This window comes from Zalophus californianus, chromosome 3 (genome assembly GCF_009762305.2).
Source record: "Zalophus californianus isolate mZalCal1 chromosome 3, mZalCal1.pri.v2, whole genome shotgun sequence".
NCBI classification, from domain to species: domain Eukaryota; kingdom Metazoa; phylum Chordata; class Mammalia; order Carnivora; family Otariidae; genus Zalophus; species Zalophus californianus.
This window is the reverse complement of record NC_045597.1, coordinates 129,100,775-129,117,624: the sequence shown is the minus strand read 5'-3', so window position 1 is coordinate 129,117,624 and position 16,850 is coordinate 129,100,775. Positions and strand designations below refer to the sequence as shown.

Below are 16,850 nucleotides of genomic sequence, written 5' to 3'. Positions count from 1 at the left end.
AGGGATACTGCCATTGGTTCAGGAACTATCAAATGAAAATAAAGTGCTGCCCTTCAGAGTTTTCTCAAAAACTCTATTTTGCTTATATTACTCCTCAAATATATATTTTATTACAGTTTTAACGACAGTCATGTCTCCATGTTACCTCATTTGAAAAACTAATGGGGATGGTAATTTCCTAATCCACTGACCCCCATTCTCCTGTCACCACCACCTCTGTAGCTTCTGTGTTTAAGAAGTAACTAGACTTTGTTGATTCTGAGCTGAAGGTTTGGCAAGACAAAGAAATGATCATAAACAGGTTGGCAGAGACCAACAGGAAGGAAAGCTTTATGTGTAGCACTAAAGACTTTGAATTTGTTCTTTAGCCCATGGTGCATTGGTTTTGCCGCAGGAGAGCAACTGGAGCAAGTCTCCATATCAATGGACTCATCCTACAGCAGAGGTGAGGATAGATTGGAAGTGCAAAGACTTGAAAGGAAGCTATCTATAGCAAGCATCCAGGCAAAAGACAACTGAACAGTATAAGCACAAGGCTGGTAGAAATGAAGAAGGCGAAGAAGAGGAAGGTGATGCCAAGGTGTCCAGCTTGGACAACCAGACTGTTAGATGGTTCAGAACTCACCATCAAAAGGAGAAAATGGGAGAGTCTGTTCGGTCAATTAGCATTTGCTTACTGGGTCAGTCACCTTTTTTAGGATCTGGGGCTGTGAAGACCAATATAGCACAGTCCCTTTCTGCGGGTCTCTTATAACTCATTGTAGGTGAGGTAAGGTGGATAAACACATAGAAGATAACCTCAGTAAACTGTTTAATAGAATTATGAGCATGGTGCTATAGAAACATAGAAGAAGGACCCTAGCTTCTTTTAAGTTGTTAACTAGGAGAGGAAGCAGGTCTGGGAAAATCATGGTAAATGTTTAATATTTTAATATCTTGATTTTGAGTAACTCTTGGAATGGGGAAGAAAACAAAGAAGTCATTCAGTGTTTTGGAAATGCGAGTCGAGTTTAAGAAGAGTCTGGAAGATTGTATAGGAACAATGCGTAAGGAGAAGAATGGTGTAATGCAAGGAGAACCCACTGAAAAATAATGATCTGGAACTGATATATGAAATTCACATTGTATTTTAATTTTTTTTAAGATTTTATTTATTTATTTGACAGAGAGAGAGAACACAAGTAGGCAGAGCGGCAGGCAGAGAGAGAGGGAGAAGCAGGCTCCCCGCTGAGCAGGGAGCCCGATGCGGGGCTCGATCCCAGGACCCTGGGATCATGACCTGAGCCGAAGGCAGACGTCCAACCGACTGAGCCACCCAGGCGCCCCATATTGTGTTTTAATTTAATAACATTTTGTGATAAACATAGTAGAGAACAAAAACAACACTCATAATTCTAACAAGTTTTCATTCCATTAAAAAGTGAAGTGTGCCCCCTCACCCATTCTCTGCCCTTTCGATCCCAACTCACAGAAACAGTGAATACCAACTTTTAAAGAGTTCACAGAGGAATTGGAGACAATAGTGGGAAAAAAGGAAAAAGTAGATAACTATAAGAATCAAAAGTTGTTGGTGTCCCAAAAGGAAAACAGGAAGTATTTGCCATGTTTATAGTGCCAAGTTGTGCAAACTTTTTATATGATTCATATAAAAAAAAACTGTATTTTGGCAAAAAAAATCAGCATAATGTTTTATGTAAATTTTAATTCCAGATTAGCTTTATGTAAAATTTGTTTTTAAAAAAAGAATCAGCTTTGACATTTCGAGTGATTCCCAAGAACTTTCCCGAACAGCTTTCTATGTTCACATAAACCACAATTGTTTATAGAAGTGAATCAGAAGAAAGGCGAGCTGGGAGCAAAGAGGTGGCAGAGAGTGGTCAGCTGATGCCCAAGCTGGGGAAATGGGCAGACCTACCGATGTCATTAATAGCTTGTGGTGTGACAGGAAATGGGGAGCTTTTGTGTGCCAGCCAGACCACTTAACTCTCAAATGTGTCTGGTTGAAGAGGTTAATATGTAAGTCTCTCTTAGCAAAGACTCAGGCTCTGCTGAGATTATATGATCCAGGAGGTGCCTGTGTGTAACCCAAAAGAGTTTGGGCAGGTACCACAGAGAGGTGGGTGTTTGATCCTCCTGATCAGAGATCTGATGTTCTGGGGATCAGAAGGAAGCCCCTTGAAGCTTGTTTTCATAAGTGTGTGAAGACTGGAGATCTGTTTGATAGGACCTGCTTTCTGCTGCTTTGCCTTATTACTACTCAGCTGTTGTGGAGATAAGGTGGAGTTTGCCTTTCAAAATAGGATGAAATGTCTGAATCCAAACTGAAATAATTTTGCAAAGTGAATTTATCTCCCCTAAACCTCCCCACTCCCATCCACCTCCACACCCACAAAAGGTTTCTGAAAAGAATATAACTAAGCATCTGACTGGATTTTTTAGAGTAAGGGAAGCAGTCATTCTTTTGAAAGTAATTTACCATACAAGGCTGCAAAGCTCTATAAGCCAGTCTCTATTTTTGTTAAGAGTAAAATACATTAAAACACTTGAAGCATTTTGCCTTAAATGATTTAAACCTTACAGTAAACCTTCGTTATGTTGCTGTGATCTATTTGAAATTTTGTAAGACATTTTATAGGATCCTGCTTCTTCCTGGGATTGCTTTATCTAGATTTATTTTTTTCCCAAAAGAACACATTTGCATTTTTTTATAAACTCAAATATTACAAACGGCTTTTAATGAAATAGAGACTCCTCATACCAAATCCTTTTCTATTTCAGCTGTGTCTTTTGACATTTACATCTTCTGCATAATATGCTTGTAACTGTTACTTCCGGATTCTCACTCTTTTCTTATATAGTAGATGAAGATTTCTCTCTCTCAAATTATCTTCCCTTTTAAAAATGAAGCAAGATGAAACCAGAGAAGGAGACAAACCATAATCTTAATCTTAGGAAACAAACTGAGGGCTGCTGGAGGGGAGGGGAATGGGGAGATGGGGTAACTGGGTGATGAACTTTGGGGAGGGTATGTATTGTGATGAGCACTGGGTATTATATAAGACTGATGAATCACAGACCTGAAACAAAAAATACATTATATGTTAATTAATTGAATTTAAATTAAAAATACTAAAATAAATAAATAAAATATAGAGCACTTAAAAAGAAAGAAAGAAAGAAAGAAATATATCCAAAGAAAAGATGAGTACAGGATGTCCACAACCGTGGCCAACTAATCATGTACAAAAAGAAAAAAAAAGAATAAAAAAAAGTATCTTTCCTTATTTATTTATTTATTTATTTATTTGACAGAGAGAGACACAGCGAGAGGGAACACAAGCAGGGGGAGTGGGAGAGGGAGAAGCAGGCTCCCCACTGAGCAGGGAGCCAGATGTGGGGCTCGATCCCAGGACCCTGGGATCATGACCTGAGCCGAAGGCAGACACTTAACCAGCTGAGCCACCCTGGTGCCCCTTTGATTGTGTTTTTAACCATGTTTAGCTGGATGTCCAGTTTAGCTTTTTTTTTTTTTTTTTAAGACTTTGAGTTTTTGGAAGGAGTTTTAGGTTCAGAGCAAATTTAAGAGGAAGCCACAGAGATTTTCTATATACTCACTACCCACACACATGCGTAGCCTCCCCCTTATCAATATCCCCCACCAGAGTGGTACATTGGTTGCAACTGATGGACCCAGATTAGTACATTATAATCATCAAAGTCTATAGTTCATAACAGAGTTCACTTTTGTGTTGTACATTCTGTGGGTTTGTACTAATGTATAATGTCATGTATCCATCATTATATTATCATGCAGAGTATTTTTGCTGCCCTAAAAATCCTCTGTGCTCCATCTGTTCACACCCTTACCCCAACCTCCAACCCTAAGCAACCACTGATCTGTTTTCTGTCTCCATAGTTTCGCCTTTTCCAGAATGAAATATTGTTGGAATCATACCGTGTGCATGTAGCCTTTTCAAAGTGGCTTCTTTTACTTAGCAATATGCACTTAAGATTCCTCCACGTCTTTTCATGGCTTAACAGTTCATTTCTTTTTAGCACGGAATAATATTCCATTGATTGAATATATCACAGTCTATCTACTCACCTACTGAAGGACATCTTGGTTGCTTCCAAGATGTGGCCACTATGAATAAAGCTGCTATAAACATCGTATTCAGGTTTTTGCATGAACAGAAGATTTCAAATCCTTTGGTAAATAACAAGAAATGCAAGTGCTGGACTGTATGGTTCGAGTACGTTAGTTTTGTAAGAAGCTACCAAACTGTCTTCCAAAGTAAGCTGTGTGATTTTGCATTCCCTTCAGTAAAGAATGAGTCCCTTTTACTCCCCATCCTCATCAGCATTTGGTGTTGTTAGTGTTCTGGAGTTTGGCCATTCTGATAAGTGTGTAGTGGTATCTTATTATTGTTTTAATTTGCATTTCCTTGATGACATATGATATGGTGCATCTTTTCATATGCTTATTTGCCATCTGTATATATTCTTTGGTGAGGTGTCTGTTAAGGTCTGTGGCCCATTTTTATGTGGATTGTTTGTATTCTTATTGTTGTGTTTTAAGTGTTCCTTGTACTTTTTAGATAACAGTATTTCACGAGATGTGTCTTTTGCAAATATTTTCTCCTAGTTTAGCTTTTGATTTTGATCATTTTTATTACTCCTTCCCCAAATGCTCAAACATGTAATCTACAGATTTTATTATTTTTCTTGGAGACCTTCCTCCCAGAGCCTTCCACCCCCTTGCTCCTTTCTGAATGGATTGATTTCCGTTTGCTGCCCCACTGTCATCCTAGGCTTCTTTTTACCTCTTTTTTTGTGTTAGATGCCTTATAGCCAGGATCTCATGTCTTTAATTTTTCTTTATGTTTTCCCTGGCATCTGACATAGCTTTCTGTTGTCTGTGAGTCTTGCACACACGGGAGTTTCGGCTCTTTTTCATCATTAGATCCTTCTATGTGCTTGTTACTTCCTCCATTTTCTGCAGTTACCATGTAAGCATCTACTTTCCTGTTCCCAAAATGTCTTTTCCACTGATGTCTCTTTTCCATTATCCCCTCCCCCATGGATTTATCCCCATTTTAAATTCCTTTAATATCATTTTAGTAAGGTGTGAGGAGGGAAAGATAGTAAATGTATGTGGCCCATCCACTATGTTTCATTGGTTGTCCAAGTTTAACTTTTGACGGATTAATTTGACTGAGGATTTAAGTACAAATTCAAACATTTTTTTTGAAAATACATTTGTCTCCTTAGAGAAGTTTTTGTTTTGTTTTGTTTTGTTTTTTTGTGGGGCTTGCAACTGTGACATGAAGGGAGTAGACCTACTATACATTTGTACAGGTGGAGGATGTTTAGAAAATTCTGTCTCAAAATTTATCCAATTACTGGATTATTTAATCCCCTTCTCTAACTCTTAGTTTACAGCTGCTATTATGGGTTGATTACTGGATTGAGAGATTAGGAAAGAAAAGAAAAAACAACTACCATCTGTACTGGCACTTAATTTAAAGCTTTGGGAGGAGATAGCTATGAAAAACAATGACTAAACTAAGATTTTGTCTTGTTTCACTGGGTATTTCTTTAGCACCCAAAATTGGGAATTGATTATTTCTGCCTGTCCTTTATGCATTCAGCAAAAGTCACTGTATCTTCTATATGGAAAAAATCATGAGAGAATATTTCCTATTGCTTCCAAAATCTATTAAACACACACGCACGCACATACACATGCCTCAAGATTTTATATGTGTAAGGCCATTTCACCTTATTAAAACAAAATGCAGAACTTCCAAGTAATTCATGAAAGTGAAACTCTTGAGTTTCCTGATCAGGTAGGTAGCTTCTGGCTGTCTCTAAGAAGGCAGTGCTAAGTGTTCAAGAAATGAACTTAAAATGTCGCTGTACTTATATTTTATCAATGCCAATGATAAAATATAAATACATTCTTTCATAATCTTTCTCTGTGGTAAAATACAAAAGGAAGAACTTTTATCTTAGCACTACTAACAGAATAAGACCCTTTCTATAATTTGAAATTGACATAACAAAAAATAATAAGAAAACCCTTAATTTGTGTATGTGTGCATGCTTGTGTGTATGTATAGATAGAAGCTTTAAAATGTAAAAGGGTAATTTTAAACTTTTTTTTCTTTTAAGTGATAGTCTAAGATATTATCTGGTGATTAAATAATCAGGCAGCTTGCCTCTCTATTCATTTTAGATGTCAAATATCTTCAGGTTTAATGAGTGCCCTCTTTTATTGAAACATTTAATTATCTTCCCTTGATGGTAGTCTCCACACCACTGTAGCAAAATTTATCATATTAACACAGAGCTACAGCTCATCCAAGGAGACTGATGGCTGGGCTAAGGTATAAACCTTGGAGTGAGATGAGCAGCTCCATGTACCCTGAGATTGCCAAAAATAGCCTTATGCGGCTGGAGGTTGCACCAATTTGACAGACCCAATGGTGCAGAAAATTGGTCTATGGAATAGAATACTAAATATTTATTGTGAATATCCAAAGGATAAATGAATCATTTCATCTTTTTCATCATTATCAACCAAAGGACTGCCCATTTGGTAGCATGTATGTCTATTCTCAAGATTAATCATTCATTTATTTTAAGTAAAATAGCTCATCTTCCTCAAGGTCCCTTCATTCTCTAAAAGAATATGAATACCATGATGAAGACTGCATTTTGTGTATTTGCAAGGTCCTTATAGCTGGACTAAGACATGTTTTGTTACTTTAATGATAACATAAGGAAAGGGAGAGAGAGTGGAAGGAGGTCTCATCCAACTTTTATTGTCCACTATATAATACACTCTTTCATTCATTTTCTCATTTACCCTATGTCAGATATGTAGATAGAATTATTAATATTGTCTCTGTTTAACAGAGAAAACTGAGACCAGAGTCATTAAGCAATCTGCCCCAAGGCACTCTGCTATTATATCATAACACTAAGATTTAAATCCAAGTCTGCCTGACCTCAAAACCTGTTTTTTTCTTCTTTTTTTACTATTACAGCTTTCTCTATCCCATATGGTTTTTCTTAGTCATGAGAAATGTTGTCCTTCACAGAGGAAATTAAGTTCATTATTGTTTTCATTGTCCTTTATTCATATTAACCACAGTTTGGTCTGTAGTCAGCAAATAATCACAGTAAATAAAAGAAGCAGGTAGGAACCACATAGAGGTAAAAAGCTAGTCCATTCATCAGCAGGTAACATTAACACTTGCTGAAGAGACTCTATTGACCTCAGTGGACTAATTTCAGAACTATTGGCTTCCATTGCAAACTCTAGACACACACCAGTGAATGCAGTTGGCTTCAGTTCCTCAGGGAAATAAACTTCCACAGTAGCAATCGAAGAATCTAAAACAAAGAGGAATTGGAGAGTAGTTCTTATTCGGGGATTTCTTCAGAAGAAAACTTGCCTCACTTTGTACAAAATAAATACTCTAGAAGAGTTGTGTGTTAGTTAATATGTCTGAATTTGAGTGATCATTTGAAAACTATTCCCTGTTTATAGGTAATTTAATGTGAATTACACTTTAAAATTAAAAAAAGCACTCATCCTATAATTTAATTATTTAGTACAAATTAAATTTCATTATTTGATTCATATTTTATAGTACTTCAATTATAACTATTATGACTTTTCTGCCAGGTGTCTATCATAATAATAATTTCAGTTTGTTTCTCCCAATTTGTTGGGGTTTGTTGGCTTTTTTTTCTTTGCTTTTTTTTTTATTTTGAAGACTCTCTGATATCCATGGTTCTTTATAAGTTAACAAAGTATTTTTCGGTTTATTGTTATACTCAACTCCTCCATTCTTCTACTTGCCCTTCAGAAAACTCAAGTGGTAAAAAATACTGAAATATATAGCATAGGCTACACTATAGGAAAAACATTTTTTTAAAGATTTTATTTATTTATTTGACAGAGAGAGTGAGAGAACACAAGCAGGGGGCAGGGGCAGAGAGAGAGAGGGAGAAATAGGCCCCCCACTGAGCAGGGAGCCCAACAAATGGGGCTTGATCCCAGGACCCCAGGATCATGACCTGAGCCAAAGGCAGACACTTAACCGACTGAGCCACCCAGGCACCTTTACACTGTAGGAAAAAATTAAACCTCTTTAGGTAATTTCTTTAACTCTTAGTTAAAAACTCTTAGTTTTTAACTAAGTCCTTAAAGTCCTTAAACATCTGCCTTCGGCTCAGGTCATGATCCCAGGGTTCTGGGATCAAGCCCCGCATCCAGCTCCCTGCTCAGGGGAAAGCCTGCTTCTCCCTCTCCCACTCTCCTTGCTTGTGTTCCTTCTCTTGCTTTGTCTCTCTCTGTCAAATAAATAAATAAAATCTTTAAAAAAAAAACAAAACACTATAATACAGTGCTGTTCTAAACTATGATATAGAATATACACCAAGATAGTCCAAGATAGTTGATTTGTTTCTTTTGTCTTTTTTTCTGCAGTATCCTCAGAGATTTATAACAGTGATTGCTACATTGGTAGTGGTCAACAAATATTTGTTGAAAATTGAATGAATTGAACAAGGGATTGGAAAGCAGGAAGAATGTAGTTTCAGTTGTAGAGTATATATGGAAATTTAAGGCTAAAAATTAGGTTCAGATCCAGAAAGGTTTTATGTAGAAAATATTATATAATCATATAAAGTTCAGGAAGCAGGAAATTAGGCTAGACCTTTTTGAAATAATTTTCTATATTTACTTCAATATTTATCAGCAATAGACTATCATATTTAAAAGTCAATTCATTTCTCTTTCCCTAGAGGTAATTATTATTCTTAAATTGGCTTAAATCATTCCTGTTTAATGCTTTTATACTTGCACTATGCATTTATGTATTGACAACAATATCTAGTATTGATTAGTATGTTTGTAAAATATACATAAATAACCACTATGGTAAAAAAATGTACATTCTCTTCTATAACTCATGATTTTTCCTTTAGCTTTGTGTGCTGTATATTTCCATTTTGATACAGTTAGCCCTGAGTGACTCTTTTTAATTGCTCTTATGGCACACAATTTTATGTTTATGTCATGTTTTACTTATGGATTTATCAATTCTATTGCTTGAAATTGAGGTAGTTTCCAAAGTTTGGCTAATATGAACAATGCACTAGTGAACATCCTTATCCATATCTTTGTGTGCACATATGTACTTTCCTAGCCTAGGATATATATGTAGAAATGTAATTGTTTGCTTACAAGTTTTGAGTACCTTCAACTTTACTAGATACTATCAAACTCTTCTCCTAAGTGCTTTACAATTTACAGTTCCCTCTGTAATAATTTCAAGTTCTCTTTTCCCAGCGATTTATCGACTTTGCTATTGTTGAATTAAGTGTGAAATGTCTTTTTGTATGGATTTCATTTGAGTTTCTCTGATTATAAAGGAAAGTGAGCAACTGATAGCATAAATATTGACCATTCTCATTTCCTTTTCTGTCAATTGACTATTGTTCATTGCTTATTGGAATATCTCCTAGGTATGACAGATCTCATTTACAAGTTTTTAGCTTATCTTTATATTTTAACTTTGTATATGGATTATTTTATTATACAAACATTATCAGGTTTATCAATCCTTATTATTATGTTGCTTTTATGGGTTTTTTTAAAAAATATTTTCTCCTTGAATATCATATTTTATTCTTTGAATTTAAATATTAATTTGGGGGAGAACTGACATCTACATGATACTGAGTCCTCCTATTCATATATTGGATATGGTATATCTCTCCATTTGTATGTGTCTTTCCATACAATTATATCATGCCATTACGATTATGCATATCTTTAAAAATATGTAGTGTTTTTATTGCCACTGCCATTTAAAAACCATTTTATTTGGTTATTATTTATGTACCTCAACCGTAATGATTTTCATATATCAAGTATATATTTCATATATCCAGTAACCTTGCTAAATGCTCTTATTAATTCCAATAGCTTGTCAGCAAATTCCCCCTGAATTTTCTGTGGACACAATTCTGTTGTGTTCAAATAATTTATCCATTTCCAATGATTAAGTATCTTATCACTTCTTATTTTATTGCATTAGCTAGGAATTCCTGTGATATAGTCTGGAAGCAGTGATAGTAAACATCCTTATCTGGTTTCCACCTTTAATTGTAATATTTCTAAATTTTCACTTTTAAATGTGTCATTTGCTAGAGATTTTGGTAGATTTTCTTGTCAGATTAAGGAAGTTCTATTTTATTAATAGCTTGCTTAGCATGTTTTTCAAAGTAAATATTGGATTGTAGGCTCTTCTACATATTTTGAGAGCGCATAAGCTTTTTTCTCCATTAATCTGTTGATGAGATGAATTACATTAATAGATTTTTCTATTATTGAACAACGCTTGCATTTGTTTGAAAAACTCTTCCTAGTCATGATTTTTTCTTATACATTGCTTGTGGCATTTGATATTTCATTTTGTATTTCAGCATCTATAGTCTAAAATCAGAACAGTATATAACTTCATTTTCTCAATCATTATGGGTATCAAGTTTCCAGAAATCTCTAAATATGCCAAGGAACTTTCTCTCTCTCTCTCTCTCTCTCTCTCCATCTCTCTCTCTCTCTCTCTCTTTCTCTCGTGCGTGTGTGTGTGTGTGTGTGTGTGTGTGTGTGTGTGTGTGTGTGTAGCTGGTTGATTCTGCAACTAATTTTAATTTCAGGCTATTTTATAAAATATCGGAAAGCCATATTCAATGTCCTTTTCCCTAGATTTGGATGCACATGCTTTCCTATCTGCAACATCTCTTTTTATTATTTTCCATCTTACAAAATCAGCATCATTGGGGTGCCCGGGTGGCTCTGTTGGTTGAGAGTCCGACTTGATTTCAGCTCAGGTCATGATCTCAGGGTGGTGAGATCAAGCCGCGAGTCAAGCTCTGCACTGAGCCTGAAACCTGCTTAAGACTTTCTCTCCCTTTTCCTCTGTTCCCCCGCACCGGCCTCACATCTCTTGTTCACTCGCTCTCTCTAAAAACTAAAATAAATAAATGAATAAACAAATAAATCATAAAATCAGCATCATTAAGGTGAACACAAAAAATTCAAAATTATGGGGCGCCTGGGTGTCTCAGTCGTTGGGTGACTGCCTTCGGCTCATGTCATGATCCCAGGGTCCAGGAATCAAGCCCCGCATCGAGCCCCGCATCGAGCCCCGCATCGAGCCCCGCATCGAGCCCCGCATCGAGCCCTGCATCGGGCTCCCTGCTCCGCGGGAAACCTGCTTCTCCCTCTCCCACTCCCCCTGCTTGTGTTCCCTCTCTCGCTATCTCTCTGTGTCAAATAAATAAATAAAAATCTTTAAAAAAAAAAAACAAAACTTACAACCTTCCAAGTTTCTGTAATTTTTAGTGCTGCTTTTCTGAATCATTTTTTAAAGACCGTGGGCAAAATCTGCCTTTTTCCCTTGTAACCTTGGCATTTGACGGGTACGCTCTTCTCGGTTAACGTTCACAGCAGCGAGAACAGTGGAGGCAGGAGGTGGAAGCAGCTCCGCCTCAAGACACGGGAGTCACCGCAAGCCTGTAACAGCCTGAGGCCTCCCTCTTAGGCTGGCTCATTCTCGAGGACCTGTAACCGCTCATTTCAAATATGGAATGAAAAAAAAAGATACAATGCATAAATCCCACTAACTTTGACAGAGCAAATGAGACTTTTTGTGTGAGTGTGTGTTTTACATGGAGAATGAATAACAAGCTTATGAAATAGGTGCATTTACACCAATTGCATTTATGGCTTTCTACAACCCTCGTTCCCCTTTTCCCCTCTTCGGTCTTAATGTATTCTTTTGGGTTTCACTCAAGCCTTTCCTTTTCAGGGAAGCTGGACATCTTTGAGCCATTTTGCCTACTTTTTATTAAATGACAATGGATAATATTAATAAGTTGATGATATGAATGACCAGTTATTGAACACTTGACTATATGCAAGGCTCTCTTCCAGAAATCTTACATATTTTATCTCATTTAATTCACACAATAACTCAATGGATTAGGTACTACTCTTATTAATCTCATTTTATAGATATAAAAACTGAAGCACAAAAAGGTTCATCACTTGCCTACGATCACACAGGCGGAAGGGGCCAGAAGACTAACACAGGCTGTCTGATCTCAGAACGTAGACTCTTCACCATTACTCAGGGATATATGGTAACCAGGGAGACTGAGCTCTACCAATAGACAGGCTGGTAAATATTTTAATTCCACTAAGAAATAGGATGCCTCAGGTAATTTAAAGTTCATATCTTTCCAAAACGTCTTTGAGAAGTATTTCCACAGGTGAGAATTTGAGGTCACTTGACAGTTCAGTGTAAAAGAGATACTGGGATGAACAGCAAATCTCAGCTTCACTTATTTTCTGTGGAAGCTTGACCAGTTTTATCACCACCCGGAGCTTAACTTTCCTAATGTATTAAATAGTGACAATAATACGTGAATGTTACTGTGAAGATTGAGATATCAGAGGATAATTCCCAGAATACAGTTAAGTACATCCTCAATTATTATTAGTTCATGTCCACCTTCTTCCGTCAACTGTAGTGCCAACTACGAATTTCCCTGGGGTAGGATGAGCCTGGGAAATGAGTTCAAGGGGAATGAAGGAAGTATTGATTAGCTGAGGAGGAACATTGCATTATTAATTTTTGTATCTCCCTCAATCAGTATCTTCAATGATCAGTGCATAACAAATGTTTGTTGTTAAATTGGTGAGTAAAAATGTCATAAAATTAAGTAGTCAGTGGATATTTTAAATATATAAAAATAAAGTCTTTCCACATATTTGACATGCATTTTAAAGGACTGAGGTAAACATAACATGCATGTTCCTGGGAAATTATTTACAATTAAGAAAGATTGATGGGGGCCCCTTGTTAATTTCTGACTTAAAGATACTCAGTTTTTACTGTGACACCATTTCTTGTTCTCTGACATGCTTAGGTTCGCATTTGTTTGATCATTCATTAAATTACCTGATTTATCTTCTAGACCAAAAACAGAGGATGCTTGGGTATTTGCAAAGCCTAATGCCATTCAGGCTCTTGGTGTGATGTCGTTTGGTGAGTATATGATTTCACAGGCCCTTTCTCAATATGGAGTCTTCAGTATAATGAAAAAGTTTCTTATTTGTGTCTGGAGAGCAAATGTCCCAAGTTTTAGGCTTCCTATTAGCACCATATGGTCTAGTTTGTGCCAACATAAAATTAGGCTCAAACTTTTCTCACTCATCACTAAAATTTGATTTAATTTGGACAAGTCTCTTTCTCATGCAGAAAACTCATTACAGTCATCTTATTTTTTAACTTGAAAATCTAGCAAGTGTTATGTGCTTATTCAAAACCTTGCACACAAAGTATTACAAATTGGCCAGATGTCTAAAGCTACTCTGTTATATCCCAGATTGGAAAGGAAGCCATGGACTGAAAACATAGTGTTGTTTAGATTTCCCTTAAGATTGGAAGGCCACTAGGAAATGGAAAATGGGAGAGAAAGTTGGATAGGCCTGGTTTATATCAAGACTGACATGAAGAGACCACATAAGCCTAACGTGAGTGAAATTTCTCATTCCTACAGTTGTTAAAAAAGTTATTTTTGGACATAGCTAGTGAATTAATGTATTTGAACTTCAGTAGCATTCCAAAGTCACATACATCTCTGAATTTTTAGAAGAAAAAAGAGAACCTTAGTGCTTGTGATAAAGGACAGTTGGAAGGCAGGCAGGCAGGGACAAGGGGCCCCTGCCCTAAGAGGAAACCACCCTTAAAAGGATTTTACTCGACCCTGGAAGGAGCCCTCCACCCTTTCCCATGTGATAGATGACAAAAATCTGATTGGATGACAGGTGCAGGGAGGGTTAATCGATTAAAACAGCCCTCCAACAAGCCCACAAAAACCCCTATAGATTTAGAAACTCCAATGGCAACCCTCTCGGGTCCCCTCCGTCCTCGGGAGCTTTGTACTATCACTTTGCTATCGCTCAGTAAACTTGCTTCACTGCCTGCCACTCTGTCCGGTCTACCTCTTCATTCTTCAAAGCCACCTGACCAAGAACTGTGGGCACCGAAGGAGAAGGAAATCCAGTAACATTTGCTTTAATGGTGCTCTTTTTTTTTTCTTTTTTGTATTGCAGCATTTATTTGCCACCATAACTGCTTCTTAGTTTATGGTTCTTTGGAAGACCCCACAGTAGCTAACTGGTCCCGCATCATCCATGTGTCTACCTTGGCTTCTGTACTTACCAGTACTCTCTTTGCTACATGTGGATACTTGACCTTTACTGGCTTCACCCAAGGTAAAATGAGAGATTCGGTTCTCATCATATTTTGTTATTCACATGGACTGGTTCTGTCGCTCCTCATTTTCGGCACAATTATACCCAGTATTCTGCTTCAGAGTATCGCTATCTCTTCTGTCCATTCTCTCCTCTCCCTTCCCACCTCTGCCGTTTCTGTTTTCCTGATTTTCTCCCTTTTGAACTGCTAAACCTGTTTCTGTAGTTCCTTTCCTCTCTTCTTCCATGCTTTCACTTAAAAGCACTTGAAATCTGGCTTCCCTCTCCGCTGCAGCTTCACTCTCAGAAATACCAGCGTCCTCCCACTCTTCAAAGTGAATCATCTTGGTTCTGATTCTCGTGCACCTCTGTGAATCACTTAACAGTTCTGAACATCCCGTCTTTTCTCCCATAGGAGAAGGAGCACTACCACATCATCATTCACTCTTTCCCCCTGAGTGATTGCTCTTTGCTTTCTCTTACCTTCTCTCCCCTTCTACTCCCACCTTCCATTAACTGGCCCAGGCAAGTTGCCTTCTTTTCTCTCAACAAATTCCCTGGAGATTGTCATTGTTTTATAAACTCTAGTCCAGACCTTTCTTTTCATCTCCAGCCTCTTGCCTGCAGGACATTCCTACTTAGTTATCCCTTCTTGCCTTAAACACAAAACGTCATCTTTCGCACAGAAGCAGCCCCACCTCTTCCCCCCTCCTCCTCCACCTCACCACCTGACACTGAATTTATTTCTCTTTTCCCTGTTCGCCCAGGCCCAACAGCTGAGTGGTTCTCTCTTCTTCCTTTGACCTGTGCACTCACTCCTCTGTGTAGTATTAATACCCTGGTAAATGCTGTGATTCAAACATGTCACAGCTTTTGCAGGTCTATTATCTCATTTGACCTTGACACAACCCTATGAAGGTAAGTGGAATAACTAGTTTTACCCCCTGCTTAAAACACAAAGAGGTGAAGGAACCTGCCCAAGCTGGCTGGTGACAAAGTAGAAAACAAGTCTCTTGACTTCCAGTTCAATTTTCATTCCATTCTCTCTTGCTGTCTACCCCACTTTGGTCAAGGCCGACCCATTAAAAGCGTCTCTTATCCTCCAGCTCCTCTTCACTCAGTTTTCAGATAATACTAGGTACTCTTGGGTATATTGTTTCAAATAGAGGTCACAGGTAACTATGATTATAGGCAGAGATTTCTCAAGAAATAAAGAAAAAAGTAAAAACGGCTTCAAAACAAAGTGTTTAACATAATTCCAATGCCATCAAAAATACAATCCATGTATGTGCCATTAGAGTGCGGCAATGAAGTGACCGTGAAAATCTTGATAAAAATTGTCTCAAAACATTGCCATGTATCACTGTTGCTACATCATTTGCCAAGGTGAATGGCCTGTAGGCTCCAGTCTGTACAAAACCTTGGTTTTTAAATGCCTTCCCTGTATGACATAAACCCTTTTTCTTAGTCACACCTTCCTAGTGTTATTATCGGTGGTAATTGCTTAGATATAATTAAATCTTTACATAACAAAGCTGACGGGTTGGTTTTGGTTTGGGCTTTTTGTTGTTGTTTTTTTCTTTAACCTAGCTATAATTCCTGAAAATAGACTCAAGCTGGAATAAGCTGATATTGTTTCTTCAGGCCATTTCATCTTAGGCAAATCTGGTCTTTCCTGTGCAAACTGCTTGCTTCTTTTGTTTTCCCTTTTAGTAGATATATTTCAGCTTGTGAGGCAGTAAAGAAGTCGAGGTTGTTCTTGACATTCTCAGTCACTTTTTACTGAAGGTTAATGAACAGGGACCTTCTGTCCTCTTTTCTGAGTGGTAGAACATTTTCAGTCAGACTTGAAGCAGGTCTTTGCCACGACTGCTTGTGGTTTAATCCCTTTCCGCCTAAAAGGGACCCTAGGAGGTAATGTACATTTGTTCCAGTTGATAGGAGGAGGGGAGAAGAGTCATTAAAGTAAGTCTTGGCAGAGGTGGGTCATTTAGCTTTTTAATTAAAGAAAAAAGGACAGAAGTATAGTTTTGTTTTCTTTTTAAATAGTGTGGTAGTGTGTGACTTTGATCTTATTTTTCTATTCAGTCTAACTGGAAAATGTGACCCAAATTTTAAAATGTAAGCATGTTATATTAAGGAAATAAATAGGCCTGGGGCACCTGGGTGGCTCTGTTGTTAGGCGTCTGCCTTCGCCTCAGGTCATGGTCCCAGGGTCCTGGGATGGAGCCGTGCATCAGGCTCCCTGCTCAGCGGGGAAGACTGCTTCTCCCTCTCCCACTCCCCCTGCTTGTGTTCCCTCTCTCAATGTGTCTTTCTCTGTCAAATAAATAAATAAAATCTTTTAAAAAAAAAAGGAAATAAATAGGCACAAATATTGTTTGTTTCGGTATTGGGAAACTTTTTACTGACATGACTTCTGGGCCCTCATTAGATCCCTCTATTTCTTCATAGATGTCTGAGAAAATGTAGTCTCTAAATAAGAATTGGTTCACGGTGTGCA

General features: G+C 37.5%; 1 protein-coding gene across 2 annotated transcripts in view; it reads left to right on the top strand.

The window, feature by feature from the left end:
* SLC38A11 (solute carrier family 38 member 11) overlaps positions 1–16,850 on the top strand; it is a 53,327-nt gene that overhangs the window by 21,616 nt on the left and 14,861 nt on the right. Inside the window, exons 8-9 of one of the 2 annotated variants that reach the window (XM_027590205.2) lie at positions 13,066–13,136; positions 14,207–14,368. In XM_027590205.2, the coding sequence (XP_027446006.1) occupies positions 13,066–13,136; positions 14,207–14,368 (233 nt within the window). The remainder of the gene's footprint in view (positions 1–13,065; positions 13,137–14,206; positions 14,369–16,850) is intronic. The other variant, XM_027590206.2, reaches the window with a different exon arrangement.